The 18,200-nt window shown below is 45.1% G+C and overlaps 2 protein-coding genes across 3 annotated transcripts in view; both read right to left on the bottom strand.

Moving 5' to 3' along the window:
* The window catches only part of LOC136613168 (adhesion G protein-coupled receptor E3-like), an 81,465-nt gene extending 66,605 nt beyond the window's left edge, over positions 1-14,860 (bottom strand). Inside the window, exons 1-5 of the mRNA XM_066594013.1 lie at positions 14,754-14,860; positions 8,795-8,854; positions 7,151-7,191; positions 4,313-4,417; positions 424-582 (exon numbers count right to left, since the gene is read on the bottom strand). Coding sequence (XP_066450110.1) covers positions 424-582; positions 4,313-4,417; positions 7,151-7,191; positions 8,795-8,854; positions 14,754-14,860 — 472 coding nt within the window. The remainder of the gene's footprint in view (positions 1-423; positions 583-4,312; positions 4,418-7,150; positions 7,192-8,794; positions 8,855-14,753) is intronic.
* Positions 1-18,200, bottom strand: part of ADGRE5 (adhesion G protein-coupled receptor E5) — a 367,255-nt gene that overhangs the window by 313,734 nt on the left and 35,321 nt on the right. The gene's annotated exons all lie outside the window — the stretch shown is intronic.

Genomic DNA, 18,200 nt, shown 5'->3' with positions numbered 1-18,200 from the left:
TTTTTTTTTGGGGGGGGGGGGGGTGTCTCTATTTTTGCAGCAATATTTATAATCCGTTAAATATTAATACACCCGGAGGCTCGTCGGGGCCGCTTTCTCTCCCTGTTATTTCTGCCAGCATTCAGTTAAAGCATCCCCAAAAAACACTGTAGAACAGGAGTAACCAGCAGAGAGCAGGCAGAAGGGGCGATGGGCCAGAAGGGGTCCGATGTCACTGTTATGGAGTGAAGGGGAGTTATTTCTTCAAAAATTTGAGCCACTTCTGTCACGAGCCGTGTACAGTTACAGGGTATAGTATTCACAGGAGTGCAGATACAAATCTGACTGCAGTAATAAATGGAATATGTAGGGTAACATATATTTGTGGTGTTGGTTTACGTCTCATACTGTATCTCTTTGTTGCTTTTGCCGCACATTACTGACCTGTACACACGTTCTTCTTCTTGTCGTTGGAGGGACAGAATGCTGTTTGATTGTCTTTCTGGTAGCCATTATTACATTTACAGCGATATCCACCCACCGTGTTTTTACAGCCAGTGTGAACACCACAAGCATCTGTGCCACTGCTGCACTCGACTATATCTGAAAAACAAAGTGGAGAAAACAAACCCGTGAGTCCCATTAGTTTGACCGAGTATGTTACAAATTAGACAGTATGGTCCCTGCGCTCTAATGGGCTTTGAACTTATCATATACTTGGAGATATACTTGCGCGTTGCGCAGCTATTAAGACTTTCCCACAACTTAAAATTGCTTCCCAGCCTCTCTGCACTTCCTGGTTGCTGCTGACCAGGACATGTGACTGCTGCAGCCAATCACTGGCTACAATAGAAGGTCACTGCTGTGATCAGTGATTAAGAGAAAAGAAAAAAACTGGCAATGGAGACGGCGCAACACTCCAGATTAACCCCTTCCCGCTCCATGACGTACCGCTACGTCATGGGAGGCGAGTACTTCGCGCAAAATGACGTACCAGTACGTCATCGGGATAGCGCGAGATCATGACTGACCTCGCGCTATCCCGCAGTGGGAGCCGGCTATCAGTCACAGCCGGCGTCCCGCTGCAACAGCTGGGGGGGGGGGCATCGGAGATGCGCCCCCCGCTGTTAACCCCTTCCTGCCGCAATCTAACTAGATCGCGGCAGGGAAAGAGTTCACAGAGGGAGCGCGCTCCCTCTGTGTCTCCGGCCGGCTCTCGCGATGTTATCACGAGAGCCCGGCCTGTCACCATGGCAACAGGACGCCAGACACTGTATTGCCTATGCCTATGATCGCTGTATAAGCAATAAGGCATGGCAGAGCAGTAGCTCTGCCATGCCTTATGACAGCGATCATAGGCACAGTGCTGCAAGTCCCTCAGAGGGACTCAAATAGTGTAAAAAAAAAGAAAAGAAAAATGTGAAAAAAATGTAAAAAAAAAACTTTTTTTGTGCTGTTTCTAATATTAGCATAAAAAAAATTAAAATCCCACATATTGGGTATTGACGCATCCGTAATGACGTGTACAAAAAGTTGAACACGCTTTTTATTTTGTACGGCAAAAAGCGTTAAAAAACGCTAAAAAACAGAGGCGAAATGCTAATTTTTAGCATTTTGCCTCACAAAAAATGCAATAAAAGTGATCAAAAAAGCCGTACAATCCCCAAAATGGTACCAATAAAAACTACAGCTCGTCTCGCAAAAAATAAGCCCTTATAGAGCTCCGTACATAGGAAAATAAAAAAGTTACAGGACTTTGAATGCAGCTATAGAGAAAAAAAAAAGATTTCCAAAAAAAAGGGGTTTTATTGCAAAAAAGTGTAAAAACCTAAAAAAAATTAAGAATTTTGGTGTCGTTGTAACCGTACCGACCCGCAGAAAAATTTAGTGTGTCATTTATGTTGCATGATTAAGGCTGTAAAAAAAAAATCTATGGCAGAATTGATGCGTTTTCTCTCCCTGTTATCATAAAAAAAATAATAAAAGTTTTAGGATATAGCCTATGTACCCAAAAGTGGCACCAATAAAAACTACAGTTCGCCACGCAAAAAACAAGCCCTTATACGGCCGCGTCGACTGAAAAATAAAAAAGTTATGGCTTTTGAAAAATGGAGATGGAAAAATACCAAAAAATCGCTTGGTCCTCAACGCCAAAATAGGCCATGTCATTAAGGGGTTAAAGCAAATAGGAAGTGACCAAATGTATGTGAAACTTCTCCTTTTATTTAATAAAGTACGTGATCAGCTTATGAAAACGCGTTTCTGAGATAACCCCCTTCGTCAGTTCAGCTGGTGTTTAAAATATACAGGCAATTGGTGGGTCCCAAAAGGGTTAATCATTAGATCTGTTTGCCTGTGGAGTGCGGGTCAGCCAGGGCAGGAGCAGGAGAAGTTCAGTGATTGGCTGCAGTAGTCACATGTCCTGGTCAGCAGCAACCAGGAAGTACAGAGCGGCTGTGAAGCAATTTTAAGTTGAGGGGAAACTCCTTGAAGGTCATAAACCCAATACAATACTTTGCAGTCTAGACCACCATGTAATTTGGCTTGTGTTGGATGTCGGAGGCATGGTGGAAATATACAACATGGGGTAGGAATGACTGGGTTGTGCGAGGATAGGTTGAGGGACCTGCACCTATAACATATGTATGATATTTCCTCTGGATATGCCTTAAAAGTCAAGATTAGAAGACCCCTTTAAGAGTACTTTTGAATTCCAGAGAGCGGGAACTCAGCTGCGGGTGTGCCGCGGATACGGACAGCTTCCATAGCCCTCTATGGAAGCCTGCGGGAGCCATCCGCGCGGGAGACCCGCACACAGAATCCACGCCTCAAGGGAAAATGACATCCGCAGGTATTTATTTACCCGCGGGTGTCCAAGGCATCCCTATGGGGCGCGGATCACACGCGCGGGACACCCACTGCGGATCTGTCCCCGTGGACATGAGGCCTAAGGGTCAACAACTCACTCACAGAATTGAATCTAAAAATGGTTCCTTTATTATATAATAATTAAAAACAGAGCAAAACATATGGCTTTGCAGCCGTATAGTGATTAATATGGCTGCCAAGGAGTGGTTTACTTCTATTTCCATTTTAAAAAATCTATAAAAAAACAAAAAAAAACACCCACCCACCTTCCCACTTTTGCTGTAAATGTATCTCCCTCTTAGCTTTAGCTGCAGCCTGTGGATATTGGTGATAATTAGAGATGAGCGAGCGTACTCGTTTCAAATAATTACTCGATCGAGCACCGCGATTTTCGAGTACTTCCGTACTCGGGTGAAAAGATTCGGGGGGCGCCGGGGGGCGGGGGGAGGCGTGGCGGAGTGGGGGGTAGCAGCGGGGAACAGGGGGGAGCCCTCTCTCTCTCCCTCTCCCCCCCCACTACCCGCTGCAACCCCCCACTCACCCACGGCGCCCCCCAAATCTTTTCGTCCGAGTACAGAAGTACTCAAAAATCGCGGCGCTCGGGCGAAAAAGGGGCGTGGCCGAGTAGGTTCACTCATCTCTAGTGATAATCATCCAAATACAGAAATATTTGAAGTAAAGACACAAAAGCAGATCGGGTCGAGGTGGAACAAACTAAAATTTGGGGCAGGGCATAATTTTAGTATTGTTGGATAACATACATTCTGCAAGACAGGAAGATATTAACGCAGGAACACTTGATGCTCATGGAAAATGTGTCCGTGTCATGCAGCATGTCTAAAATTGGTGGACGGTGTTCAAAAAGGTGGCACATTTTTAGGGAAAAGGACAACTTTTTATTTTTTTACTTTTTATATATATTTTTTTCTTTTTTTACTGTACCTAATTATTTTTTATTATACTCTGGGGCAATAAATTAGCAAGGAACACATTATCCATGTGTTCCCTGCTATCTTCACATACAGATTACTGCTAACAGTGATCTAATGGTAACAGCTCGTTAGATCACTGTTCACTGTGTATTTGTATTCAGACAAGCAGAGAGGATACACCGTCTTCTCTGCACACCTCCAAGCCCCTGTCTACAGAGGGAATCCCTATAACTTTATTATTCATGTCACAGGATTCCTAGCACCCTCCTGGATGTGGAAGCCGTGCTTCTGCATTTGGAAACACAGTGCTGTATATGAGCGCTGTGTCCGGGACTCTTTGTGACAAGGAACTACGGGATTGGACTGTCAGTGTGGCCGGCCGCTCCTGCTGATGGGACTGCATGCAGGAGTGTGGAGCGCCACCGAACAGCACGGAACTAACAACCCACCTACTGTTTTTTGTGGGCTGGTCAGGAAGGGGTTAATAAATGTCCACCATTGAAGCTGTTGCCACAAACACACACAGCACTTACCTATACAGTCTCCTTGTGTGTCTTCTCCATATCCTGGGATACAGGGGTATGATTTATCATAGGCCTTGTTTACTCCACAGATTCGATTTTGGCAGTTTGTTTCATCTGAGGGATAATAAAAGTAGTCAGTTCAGCTTTTACTGGAAACCTCCCCATTTAACCCCTCGTGGCTTTATCACTGGTACACGTGTCTGTCACATATACTAATAATAGGTTTTATAGATGAAATGGAGAAAATATTCTAACCCAGGTCAACAGATCAGGAGGTTGTCATCAGACAGCCCAGCACTGTTCTGTGTGATGGCAGCAGACAATGCAGGGACGCTTACCCCCTGACCTGTAAGTAGGCCATATGTAACAAGGTGAAGGAGCACAGTCGTTCCCTCCACACATACAGGTCAGCTGCTGCTGAGGCTATTAAGCTTCTCTGATAGTGGCTCCGCCCCCTTCCAGCTGGAGGGTAGAGGGTAGCTGACAGGTACTCTAAGCGTCCAATGTGAGTGATGCTCTGCAGCCTGGATAATGTGGTGGTGACACACCTAATGTATCACTGCCCAGAGTCAGCCCTAAGTAGGGAAGTTTGCAGAAGGCAAGACCCCGACCTACTCCAAAGAGCCAAGAATCTTCTAAGCTAAGCAAGCACCCTATAAACAAAACAGTTAAGTGGCGGAGGCCGTGATGAGCAATTACACAGACGTGCAGCCAGAAAACAGGCAGAGAGACCATGGGACCTTCTTAAAGGTCTGTACAACTGCTGCTGCTCAGATGAAGTGAGGATTGGCCATACCACCAAAGCCGAGGACCACTCAGAGTGTGGAAGGAGAGGGAATCATCCTCTCCGCTATAGCTTGGAAGCAGAGACTGAGTGGGCACTTTAAAGGTCTGCCCAGTGAACGCAGCACAGATGAAGATGGGAACCAAGTGCCATGGAGAGGACTATATCTGGCAAAGTGGATGTCGAGACCAGTTATAAGTGTACTTGTTCCCATTGTAATGTGCCAAATCCCTAGCAAGGGTGGGGGTCTTGGACCTGATGGGACAACATGAAATGGTTAACATCAGCGTGCGGAGTTAAGTTTAGCACCATGGTTAGTACAAGGCCTTGCATAATTATTCAATAGGATGATGTAATGTTATATGTTTATGATGTAGTGTATTATGGGTATTACATTTGTTATGGTGCAGCAAGGCACTTGGTGGATAGTCCATGTATGGGCTGCTGATGGATGATTTGTGAAATTGTGGTAAAGTGCGATACATCTATCAAGGCTTCCATATACCATGGTAGTAGCTCTGAGGGATGGATGAACCAAAGTAAGTGACGAGGAGGGTGTATTTTAGTTATAGGCCTGTATTGTTTGCTAGAATGTTGACAGGGATGTGTAATGTCCCTGTGAGATGCTACAATCCTAGCAGCTTTCTGTATAGAGAAAGAGTACCGTAAAGAGGGATTTCTCCACATGTATGTGGATTGGAACCATTCATAAGGGCGTTGTCAAATTTTGTTTAGTTCGCACATATAAATGGAAGAGCCAAGCTGACATGTGTATTCATTCCGCCACTGGGAAGAACCTATAGGCTGAAGTGTTACTGTAGCTTTAAGAAATTAATATTGATATTTAATATTATACTGTAACATTTAAGGATACTGTCAGCATCTTTTTGCCCCCCTCACAGAGAACACCGTGCCTGTCACACTGATTACAGTGGTATGTCTGCTGTATGTATCTGTGCAGGTGTTTTGGAGGAACTTGCATATTATGAGCTGCAGGATAGCCACACCCACCCTGCTTTCCAGCCAATGATTGGCAGCTCTCTCTCTCTCTCTCTCTATGCACTTGTAATAGGCAGACAGCCATGACTGGAGAATGGAATGGTTGGAGCTAGCCATGAATATCCAGGATTACTTTTAGAACTCCTCTATGTATGTGATACTAACTAATAAAATGTAGGTTTTTCAAAGACTACTGAACAGATACATAGAGCGGGCATATCACTGTAATAAGTGTAACAGGCACTACCTGCCCTCAGAGAAAAGATGGTGACAGAATCTAATTAAGTGTTCGAACCCTCCGATGGAATATCAAGTAAATATCTTTGGTAAATTTTGGGGGGGGCTAAAAGAGCTGCCTCTGTCCCCGTTGGTCACCACCACGCCAGGACATATCATCCACCTGCTTCACATACATAGCTTTAGAGATGTGCTACAAAAGTGACTACCATGACTAATAATGTTGAGCGGTCTATTAGCAATTACTTGTGACACCATAGGGGTATTATAGGCTATATTGCCAAAAGTATGCATACACCTGATCAACACGCCTGTATGAGCTTGATGGGTGTTAACCCCTTCTGATTTCCAGGACAGAAATGTATTGGTATTAGGCCTCCCTGATGGACATTTACGCCATACTCATTATACAGGAACAGAAGCTCTGCCTGCATGATAGCCACAGAAGCCCAACACAGCCGGACTCCCACAGTAATAGCTAAGATCGAAGATAACTCCATTCCTGGCCATTAAATCCTTAGATGCCATGGTTAATGCTGACCACAGCATCCTGGTGGTTTAACAGAGGGGAGGGGCTCCCTCTGTCCCCATCAGCCCCTATAATCGTAAATGCAGGATGCTGATGTATTGTCATGGCAACTGGAAGCCTAACAAAGGCCTCTAGAGCTGCCTTCAGTACTAATAGATCCTAAGAGATTAGGTGCAAAACCTAGACAAAGGGAATAATACTGTGGGATCAAACAATCACATTATTACATCATTACATGTTACAAAGTTATGGCTCTTTTTATTATGTGCCATTTTTGTACAAAAATAAGAAAGCATACAAAACGATACATATTTGGTATCAGAGAAATCGCACCAAACCCTAAAATAGAAGTAAGATATTTAATTAGAGGCACAAGATGTAAAAAGCAAAATCAGTGGTTGAATTTATGATATATTTTTTTAATCTCCCCTCCCCCAAAAACGTTATTCAATGTATAACATGTACTCCAAAAGTGCTATTGAAAAATAGAATTCATCTTGCACAAAACAAGCCCCCAGAGAGCTGCCTTAGGGCTTCTACCCACTAGCTGAGTCGGGGCTATATATTGGGGTTGGAGCGGAAGCCGTTGCTTTGACCCCAGTGTGGTGGTCAGCACTTGTAATTGCAGGCTGGGGTTTCATTAAAGGAGATGTCCCGAGGCAGCAAGTGGGGTTATACACTTCTGTATGGCCATAATAATGCACTTTGTAATATACATTGTGCATTAATTATGAGCCATACAGAAGTTATAAAAAGTTTTTTACTTACCTGCTCCGTTGCTGGCGTCCTCGTCTCCATGGTGCCGACTAATTTTTGGCCTCCGATGGCCAAATTAGCCGCGCTTGCGCAGTCCGGGTCTTCTGCTTTCTTCTATGGAGCCTTTCGTGCAGGATGCCGGCTCCGTGTAGCTCCGCCCCGTCACGTGCCGATTCCAGCCAATCAGGAGGCTGGAATCGGCAGTGGACCGCACAGAAGAGCTGCGGTCCACGAAGATAGAGGATCCCGGCGGCCATCTTCAGCGGTAAGTATTGAAGTCACCGGACCGCCGGGATTCAGGTAAGCGCTGTGCGGGTGGTTTTTTTAACCCCTGCATCGGGGTTGTCTCGCGCCGAACGGGGGGGGGGGTTTAAAAAAAAAAAAACCCGTTTCGGCGCGGGACATCTCCTTTAAAATCAATGGGAGCTGTGCCTGCAGTTACAAGCACCGGCCACTACATAGGGTTGCTGACACCATGCGCCTGCTCAGCTGGGTTCCCAAGCATCGGACACCGGATAATCAACTATTGATGAGCTGCCCTGAGGATGCGTCATCAATAGTATGTGTGGGAAACCCCTGTAATGGAAAATGTAAAACGCTATACCTCTCTGAATGAGCCAATAGGAAAACAAAAAATATTCCTGTGGGTTTTTATGCCAAAATAGCCTCAGTACTTAAAAGGGTTAATGATATGTTGGGTCCCTGTGCAGTAACAACAGCTTCCAGACTTCTGGAAAGGTTTTCCACTAGAGCGAAGCATTTGTAAGGTTGGTCACAAATGTGCAGGAAAATAGAGTATATTGTGTATATTTTTGTGTGACTCAATTCCGCACACCAAATATGCGCATGTGAAATCAATGGGGTTTATTTTCTGCTTATTGTGAATTTTGCCAGGAGTTGTGTGACCAGAGCTCACCGTGTAGCGATTGAGCTCAGTGGGGTCACGGTGCGACTTGCAAGTTGCCACGACTGCAATCTGCTGATTGCAAAATTTCCACCAAATTTTCCGGCACACCAAGTAATGAATTTATTACATGTTTTATTACATTATTTGCTGTGTAGATATTTTTGACTACGCTGGATAGTGTGAGGACCTCAGTGCATCTCACACAATCACATAAACCACAAGCTCTTTGCACTGACGAACGCCCTTTGACATCTGTATCTGCAAAACATTGATACATACTTGGAAGTAGAGTTCTGATGGGACAGCTTAAGCTTGACTGGCTTGTTGATGTTCTGAGAGCTGTAACAGAACAAACTGTCAGTGATAAAAAAAACACACAAATCCTAAAAGAACAACAGTATAGACTAGTAACCCATAGATCTTGAGGGGGGAACACAAGACCCGACGTGGATCGCTACTGGTTGTGGTTCCATCAGAAGCCCTCCCAAGAAGCATAGGTTACTGGCATATATTGGTTGATTACTTTAACTCATGCATTATCCCTTTAGTTTAGTTTTTTTGTATTGTTAGTTATCTACAAATATGGAATGAGTATCCTCGGGGGAATGTCCCAATGTATAGTAATGCACAGTAATATTGTATTGGGAAGAACATCTCTGTCTATGTAAGTTATGTCGGCTTTGGCAACTGTAACTATTGATGTGTTTGACATTTCAGCCAGCACTCTGCCTGCACACCTTTGCTACTGTGGGTTCTATCCTGACTAGCTAGGGTTAATATCTCCTTTGCTTACTAGTTCAGGCTGCATTCACCCGAATGTATATTGGCATGGTTTTCACTCCGAGCCGATATACGTCGTCCTCATCTGCAGGGGGGGGGGGGGGGGGGAGGATGGAAGAGCCAGGAGAAGGAACTGCGCTCCCGCCCCCTCTCTGCCTCCTCTCCGACCCTCTGCACTATTTGCAATGAAAGGAGGTGGGACGGGGGTGGGACTAAGTTCTCAGAATTAGTCCCGCCCTGTCCCGCCTCTCCCCATTGCAAATAGTGCAGAGGGGTGGAGAGGAGGCAGAGAGGGGGCGGGAGCTCAATTCCTGCTCCTGGCTCTTCCACCCCCCCCCCCCTGCAGATGAGGAGGACGTATATCGGCTCGGCGTGAAAACCGAGCCGATATACGCTCGTGTGAATGCAGCCTCAGGTTAATTAGTCAATTAGTCCTGATGGACTGGCTGATGTGGTGGCTGGTAATTGACAGTTCTTTCAGCTAATTGGTTTCTCCCTTTTGCCTATGTAATCCAGCTCTTCCTGGCTGGGAGCTGCTGGTTATTTTTCAGTGTTCCTGATCAGGTAAGCTTGCTCAGTGCTCCTGTCTGTTGTCTGGCTCCTGTGTTCTGACTTGTCTTGTGTTTCTGTTTGACTTGCATTCTGTGTTCTCGTCTTTTATTTATTGTCAGTTTCTGTTTGTCCCTGGTTTACTGTACTCTGGTTCCCCTCTGACCTTGGACCTGTCCTCATTGAAGTTGTGGGGTCGTCCCTTTCAGGACCCTCCGTGGTGGGTTCTATTGAAGGGGATCCGAGTGCGCTACTCTGATCGCTATCTCTCATTTCAGTCTCCTCTTGCGTCTAGACACCTGAGTAGCAATCTGACGCGTCAATCCTAACTGCTCCAGTACCAAGTCATCTCAGGGGTTTGTTAGCAGTCCAGGACGAACGTAACAATGTGCTTTCTTTCATGCAAATACTTACCTATAACACTTAGAATCTATTATATCACTGCCTGAGGAGCTCTGGCAGATGTTTGTATTTTACTACAGCACCAGTGGTTTTTTGCTATATTCATGTTTTTAAATGGTTTTAGCATTTATTTGGCTTTTTAATAAAGATCTTTGGATTTTTATATTGTTGTGTAGGTTATTTATGGTCATTTTTTTTTTTTTTACAAACCATTTTTCACCTTGTACATTTTTTTACCTCTACGTGAGTCCAGTTTAAAAAAAAGAAATAAATAAAAAAAAATGTAAGAACAGATGTGTGGTTTTTTTTGTTTTTTTTTTTACCCCAAGGCAGGACTTGAACGGCAAAATCAAAAGTTGCTGAAGTATTGCAGTATAAAGTACAAACTATTAAATGATCAAAAGATCAAGTTCCCTATGGGAATGAAATGAAAGTTTAAAAGATTCAGTAAAGTGTTGTGTTTTTTTTTTATATAAAAAAGATTAAAAGTTCAACACAGCCTCCTTTTCTCATTTTTGCTATAAAAAAAACTAAACAATTACAAACCAACACATATTGATTGCCATGTACGTAAAGGTCCAAAATATTAAAATATCACAGTATTCTTCCCATGCGGTAAATGCTGTAAAAAAATAATAGTGGGGAATGCCAGAAGTGTGTGTGTGTGTGTTTTTTTGTTTTTTTTAAATCCCGGCTCCCAAAAAATTTGAACAAAATGATGTATGCACCCCAAATGGTACTAATAAAAAGTACAGCTCACTCCGCAAAAAATTAGCCCAAACACAGCCCAATCGATGAAGAAATACAAAAGTTACAGGTCCAAGAATCTGGTGACGCAAAGCAATTTTTGTTTAAGAAAAAAAATGTATCCACTTCTTAAAAAAAAAAAAAGCATCAAAAAATATATATATAAATTTGGTATCACTGTATTCGTACCGGCCCACAGAACTCAGTTCAAATGTAATTTTTACTGCTATGGGAACAATGTAAAAACGAAGCCCACCAAAAATGGTGCAATTGCATTTTGTTTTCATTTCTTTTCACTTAAGGGGTGCATTCAGACGACTGTATATCGGCTGGGTTTTCACGTTGGTCGATATACGGCGTCTCTCTCTGCAGGGGGAGGAGGCTGGAAGAGCCGGGAACAGTGCTCCCAGCTCCCGCCCCCTCTCTGCCTCCTCTCCACCCCCCCTGTACTATTTTCAATGAGGAGAGGTGGGACAGGGGCGGAGCTAATTCCCAGAACTTAGCCCCGCCTCTTCTCATTGCAAATAGTGCAGAGGGGTGGAGAGGAGGCGGGAACTCAGAGCACTGCTCCCGACTCTTCCAGCCTCCTCCCCCTCCAGAGAGATGCCATATATCGGCCGGCATGAATACCTCGCCGATATACAGTTGTCTGAATGCACCCTAAAATTTGTAAAAGTTTTTCCATACATTACATGGTACCATTAAAAATACAACTCGTCCTGCAAGAAACAAGCTCGCATATGGATATGTCAATGAAAAAATTAAAAGCATATGGCTTTGGTTACCAAAGAAACCGTCTCTTGACTCCTCCTGTGCTGCCCACTGCTAACCAGTCTCTAATCTCCCCTTCATCTCCAAACTCTGGGAATGTCTGCTCTACTCTCACCTCATAAGCTCAGATAACTCTCTTCCTGACTTCATCGGCCCTCTGCAATGTAATCTCAGAGGGCCAAAGGTTTGCCAAGGCAACCGGATGCCATACACTGGTTTCTGGGCCTGCCATGGACAGTGATTTTTATTGTGGGCGATACTGCATTGCAGTACAGCAGTACTGCAAAGCATATCATAGCGATTAGACCTTTTATGGTTCAAGTACTCTACAGGAACATAAAAAATGTAAAAAAAAATATATAAAAATAGTGTATAAAAAAAAGCCAAAAAAAATTGAAAAACTTTTTTTGTGCACTTTACTATGTTTGTATTAAAAAAACACATTTTAAAAACCCACATCTTTAGTATCATCGTATCTGTAATGACTTGCACAATAAATTGAACAATCTATTTATACTGAACAGCAAGAACTGTAAAAAAAACACTAAAAAACAGAGGCAAAATTATTTTTTTATTTATTTTGCCTTCCCAAAAAGGCAATAAAAGTGATCAAAAAAGCTCTATTTAGCCCAAAATTTTACCAATAAAAACTACACTATATTGGCTCATTGGAGTTTTTCCACCTTCACCTGAACCACCAAGGACGGGATGGGGAGTTGAAACAGGCTGAACTAGATGGACATTCTCTTCATTCAACCTAGCATACTATGTTACAGCTCGTCACGCAAAAACAAGCCTTCACAGACTTCCATCCATGGAAGAATAAAAAAAGTTATCAAATGGTACCTCCTCTACTATTTCTTTGCATAGAAAAGTTGATTGGTTTCCCTTGCAACAAGCAGTAAAAAAAACAAGAGGATAGAGGAATCAATATCTGGAGAATGGAGCATTTTGGAAATATCCTATGGGCGAGTACATTGTTCTGTGATTTCTAGACAAATGGTGCTGTTACACATAAAGGAAAACTGGTCAGATCAGTGACCAAGTCACTTGCAATTTTCAATGGCCACCAGGTCTGGGATCGGAACCATCTACTCAATGTCCATGGAGGCCATATTATCAGAGACTGCTTCAATAACATAGTCTAACTGCACACTTAGCGTGGCATCACACGAGCGTGTTTTTGTGCGTGCATACGCGCACACAAAAACACGCTTCTATGGTCAGCCAGCACCGCTGAATTGTTTTTCAAGGAAGAGCTTTACATAAAACCTCTTCCCTGAAAAACAAGAATTTTAGTGTAAAAAAAAAATTAAAAATACTTACCTGTCCGTCGCTGTTGAGTTGCCGCGGGGATGAAAAACACATCTGCCGCATGCGGCAGATATTTCCTTCATCCCTGCGAGGAAAAAGAATTCTCTGCTGCACCTGTCACATCTGCAGAATACACAGTGGAGCTCTGGAGAGCAGCTGGAAGACACATACCGAGTCTGCTAGGTAAGTATTAGAGTTGAGTGAACGTACTCTGCCGAGCTTGATGCTCGTTCGAGTATTAGCATACTCGATGGTACTCGTTACTCAAACAAGCATCATGCCGTGTTCGACCCCGCCCCAGTTTTTGGCTCTCCCACGCTGTGACGTGCCTGTTTTGGCCCCACTGCAATGCAGCGTGAGTGTCAATGGCAAATTTTTGGGCAGGGGGAGAGAGAGAGAACACGAACCAAGAAAAAAAAAAAAGCTCGGGACCCGGCGTTCCACATACAAAAATGCTCGAGTCTCCCGTTATAGCCAATAGGGTTCGTTACTCGAGTAGAGCTCTCGAATTTTACAAAAAGCTCGACTCAAATAACGCGGACGCGAGCATTTGGGTGCTCGCTTATCTCTAGTAAGTATTCCCTTTTTTCCTTAAGTTTAACACAGCTAGGGCTTATTTTTGGGCTAGGTCTTATATTTCATGCCTCCCAAAACGGGTTTTGGAACGACACACTGTACGGGATCGAGGAACTCGTCAACCGGCATCACCCAGCCCCAGCTTCCCCTTGGCAGGGCCGGAGGGACACAGGCGGGTGAGTCATCTTGTCGCAGGGTTTGGGATTTTTCAGTATCCAGAAGTGACAGAAATAATAAAGATTTTATGGTAGCACTTAAGGCGCTGGTAAATCGATTTGATGTGGATAAAGGGCTAACAGTGTCCAATGCTCAGCCAGGGGGCTTAGCCTCACCTGTGGTTGGTGAATTTTATCACGCACCTGGAAGCTTGCCTACGGGGGCGAGCGGAAGGGGCGAAGAGTTGTGCAGTGACGGCCTAAAATTCGCAGATTCTTTGTTCTGTGGGGTAGCCCCGTTGGGAGTGGGCTTGGTGGATGATGTAGTTGAGAAAATCAGAAGTGGTTTATACGTGGATATATGGTCACTGCTGTCGGTGGAACATATTTCAGTTGATAAGGAACGTTTTTCGGAATGTGGAGTGGATAAAAAAGCAAAGGTAGCCAAAACTTTTGGTAATTGGCTATAGGCATTTTGACATTTGCGCACGTGGTGTGTCAGCAACACCCTCAGAAGGGTCCAGAGTTATTCGTTTACATAAATACCATCCACAGCGCTTACAAACTGCACGGCGGATCTGCATGGTGGCGTTACAACGAGGATTTTAGACACCATATTTCGAGTTTGAAAAATATAAGCTGGGCTACAAAAGCAACTGACATTTGGATCCAGCTTATCCTGGCTCAGAAGGCCTCAAAGCCATTTTTTTTCAAGGAACCGCCACAGGCGCCATGGGCAACAGGCACCTGTGCCCCAAAGCCCTCTGGCTCTTATTGGTCATTCAACGAGGGTCACTGTCGCTTCTACACCTAATGCAAATTTCGTTATGAGTGCTTAGTCTGTGGGGGATCACACGCGGCGGTACGATGTTTCCGACGCCAGAGAACGGCGGTCACACCTGGGGTGCCCGGCGCAGCAACGAACCCCGGTGAACGTCAAGTACCTGGAGCGGTGGCTCGACAGGTACCACAAGAAGCAGGAGGCAAAACTGCTTAGATCAGGTTTTACCGATGGTTTCGTTATCTCGTTCACCCCAGGTTGTTCGCTCATGCTTAGTGGTAACCTAAAATCCGCTCGAGACAACAAGGGGTTGGTGATTAAGAAGTTATTCAAAGAAGTTGCTCTGGGTCAGATGGCGAGTCCCTTCCAGGAGCCTCCATTCGGGAACTTGCAGGTTTCACCTTTGGGATTGGTACCGAAGAGGGAACCAGGCAAGTTCCGACTTATCCATCACCTATCCTTCCCGACGGGCGATTCAGTCAACGACGGGATTTCAAAGGAGCAAGCGGCTGTATGCATCTTTTGACCGAGCCATTTTTCTAGTTCGACAAGCGGGGCCGGCGCTCTTTTGGCTAAGGCGGATATCGAATCAGCTTTCCGCTTGCTCCCGATGCACCCTGATTGTTTCCATCTTTTAGGCTGTTGCATCGAAGGTCTTTATTTCGTGGACATGTGTTTACCTATGGGGTGCTCGATTTCGTGTTACTATTTCGAAGTGTTCAGTTCCTTCTTGGAATGGATGCTTAGATTTGAGACAGCCGCCTTATCGGTATTACACTATTTGGACGATTTCCTTTTTGTCGGGCCCCCAAATTCCGAAGTTTGCGGGTTTTTATTAGCATCGTTCCGGAGACTAAAAGAAAAAGCCAGCATTCCGCTATCGGAAGAGAAAACGGTTGGCCCATCGTCGTGCCTAGTTTTCTTAGGCATTGAAATAGATGCGGAAAATATGTTTTTTTGTTTACCGGAAGATAAAACCGCGCGCTTGCGGCAAATGGTAGAGATGATTTGCAGTTCACGCAAAGTTATCCTGCATCAAATGCAGGTACTACTGGGTTTGCTAAATTTCGCATGTCGGGTCATTCCCATGGGACGCGCCTTTTCCAGGCGCTTGTCCCTGGCAACAAAAGGGGCTAAGGAGCCGCATCATTTTATCAGGGTGACAAAGGAGATGCAGGCAGACCTGCAAATTTGGAAGGTTTTTTTCAAAACTTTCAATGTGTAGGTCATCTATCAAGAGAAGGAAGGCGGAAACGAAGAGTCGTGCCTGTTCTGGAACGCGTCGGGATCGTGTGGTTTTGGAGTAATTTTTGGAAACAAATGGTGTAGCGCCCCATGGCCAGAAGCCTGGGTGGAGAGAGAGTGGGTAGAAAACCTAGTGCTGCTCGAGATTTTTCCTCTAATGGTTGCCATGGAGATATGGGGCCCGGATTTGGCGAACAGTAGCATCTGTTTTTGGTCAGATAACCAGACGGTGGTGAGGGCAGTTATTAAGCAGTCGTCCTCCTCCTTTTTAGTGTTGGCGGCGCTACGCCATTTGGTACTACGTTTTTTGCAACATAATATGAAGTTTAAGGCAAGCCATGTTCCAGGCTATTTGAATAATACGGCTGACGCTCTTTCTCGATTCCAGATGAAGAATTTCAGGGAGCTGCACCCGACGGCGGACGTCGAGGGGGTATGTCGCCCTGCTTTATTGTGGAAGATAATAGAAGGGAGCTCCTAGCCTTGATGCGAAAGTCAGTAGCGGAATCCACATTGAAGCGGTATAATAGCCTTTGGAAGCGATGGTTCGTGGCCGCAGGGGGGGGGGGGCGTTTTTCCGGAAACGGAACGGGCCAGGTCGGTAACTTTAGATATATTGGCGGCCTTGCGCAAGAATGGGGCATCGGCGGACGCAGCCAGAAAACATGTGTCGGCTATCGCCTTTTTGCTGCGTCTTCACAGTAGCCGCGACGTAACGAAGGATTTCGTTTTTGGACAGATATTGAAAGGTTGGAAAAAGGAGAAGCTGACTCGGGACGGCAGGCACCCGATCACGTTCGAACTACTCTGCGCGATGCTAGAAACCTTGGAGTTGGTTTGGGAGGACGAAGCAGTGACGTTTCTTTTTCGTGCCGCTTTTTCGCTGGCTTTTTTCGCAGCTCTAAGATTGTGCGAATTTGCTTTCGGCTAGCAAAAGCAAACTGGGGGGTCTTCTGTTTTCCGACGCCGTGACCGAAAGCGACAATATTAAGATTTGCGTTCGCAAGTCGAAAACCGACGTGTACGGCGCGGGCGAATGGTTGCATATCGGAACCCTGGGGACCAAGTGGTGCCTGCTCTTTTTGATAAAAAGTTTTTTGACCCAGCACAGCAGAGCGGGTCCGCTGTTGGCGCATGCGTCGGGCTCCCCGTTGACAAAATTCCAGTTTACGGCGATAATCCGGGCGTGCCTTGCAAAGCTGGGTTTTACGCTGGGTGAATTTGGCTCGCATTTGTTTAGAATTGGAGCTGCCACGTCAGCTTTTGCTTGCGGCTTACGCGGTGAAGAGGTGAAGAAGGTGGGTCGATGGAAGTCGGAGGCTTATCGGGCATAAGTCAGACCGGATTTGAGAGTTTTTATAATATAACAGGTTAAGGCTTTGATGGTTGTTGTTTGGGGTCCTTTTCTTTCCCCTTTTGTTTGGTTTGTTCAACAGATTCCGACTGAACAGTCTGGGTAGTGGGCCACTCGTATATATTTTGGGCAGAGAAGAGAGCCATGTCCAGGCCTATGGGCACGGATTTGGGACTAAGAGATGCACAAGTACGGTGGCACGGCATCAGAGGCATGCAATGGACCAGGCTGCTCCATGAAGTGCTAAAAATCAGCAGCTGGTCCCCGGATAAAGTTATACTGGTCATCCACACAGGAGGAAATGATTTGGGCATAGTAAAATTAGGCGAATTGATAGCGCTAATGAAGCAGGACTTATGTCGCTTTAAGAAGTTTTTTAAAAGGGTTATTCTAGTATGGTCGGATATTGTAGCCAGAAGGTTTTGGAGGGAAGCAAGGAACACAGAAGAAATAGAGAGAGTTAGAAAGAGTATAAACTTTAAAATGTCCAAGTTCGTTCAGTCGCTAGGGGGTGTAGCCATAAGGCACTGGGAGTTAGAGAAAAGGGAGATGGGGATGTTTAGGAGCGATGGAGTACATCTCAGCGACATAGGGATGGACACTTTTTTGTCGGGATTACAAGATGGGGTGGAGGCGGCCTTCTTGCTGGCAGGTGGGGGGCGGAATGCAGCGTAGGATTACGCTGCATCCTTCGTGGCGGAATTTTCTGGACTTCCCATGCCAGCAATGGATGGAAGGGCTTTTCAGGCCCATTATCTGGCTTTCTTATGCCTTGTTGTTTTTTCTAGTTTTCACACAGTTTCAATTTCATGGCCGTTTTTGGCATGGAAAGGGATGAGTGGATGATTGAATTTGTTTAAAAAATATTTCAATAAAGCCGTGGCCTACCCACATTTAAAAGCCAGCAAGTCTTTTTGGTCATTTCGTTCAGTGTGGGGAGCAAAGGGGTAAGTGGGTTTAGAGTCCCCCCAGTCCTGTATGCCTGCTTAAGACACTCCTCAGAAGTATACC

The sequence above is a fragment of the Eleutherodactylus coqui genome, chromosome 2, assembly GCF_035609145.1.
Source record: "Eleutherodactylus coqui strain aEleCoq1 chromosome 2, aEleCoq1.hap1, whole genome shotgun sequence".
Lineage (NCBI taxonomy): Eukaryota > Metazoa > Chordata > Amphibia > Anura > Eleutherodactylidae > Eleutherodactylus > Eleutherodactylus coqui.
The sequence above is the reverse complement of the archived record's forward strand: the minus strand, read 5'-3'. Positions and strand labels throughout refer to the sequence as shown.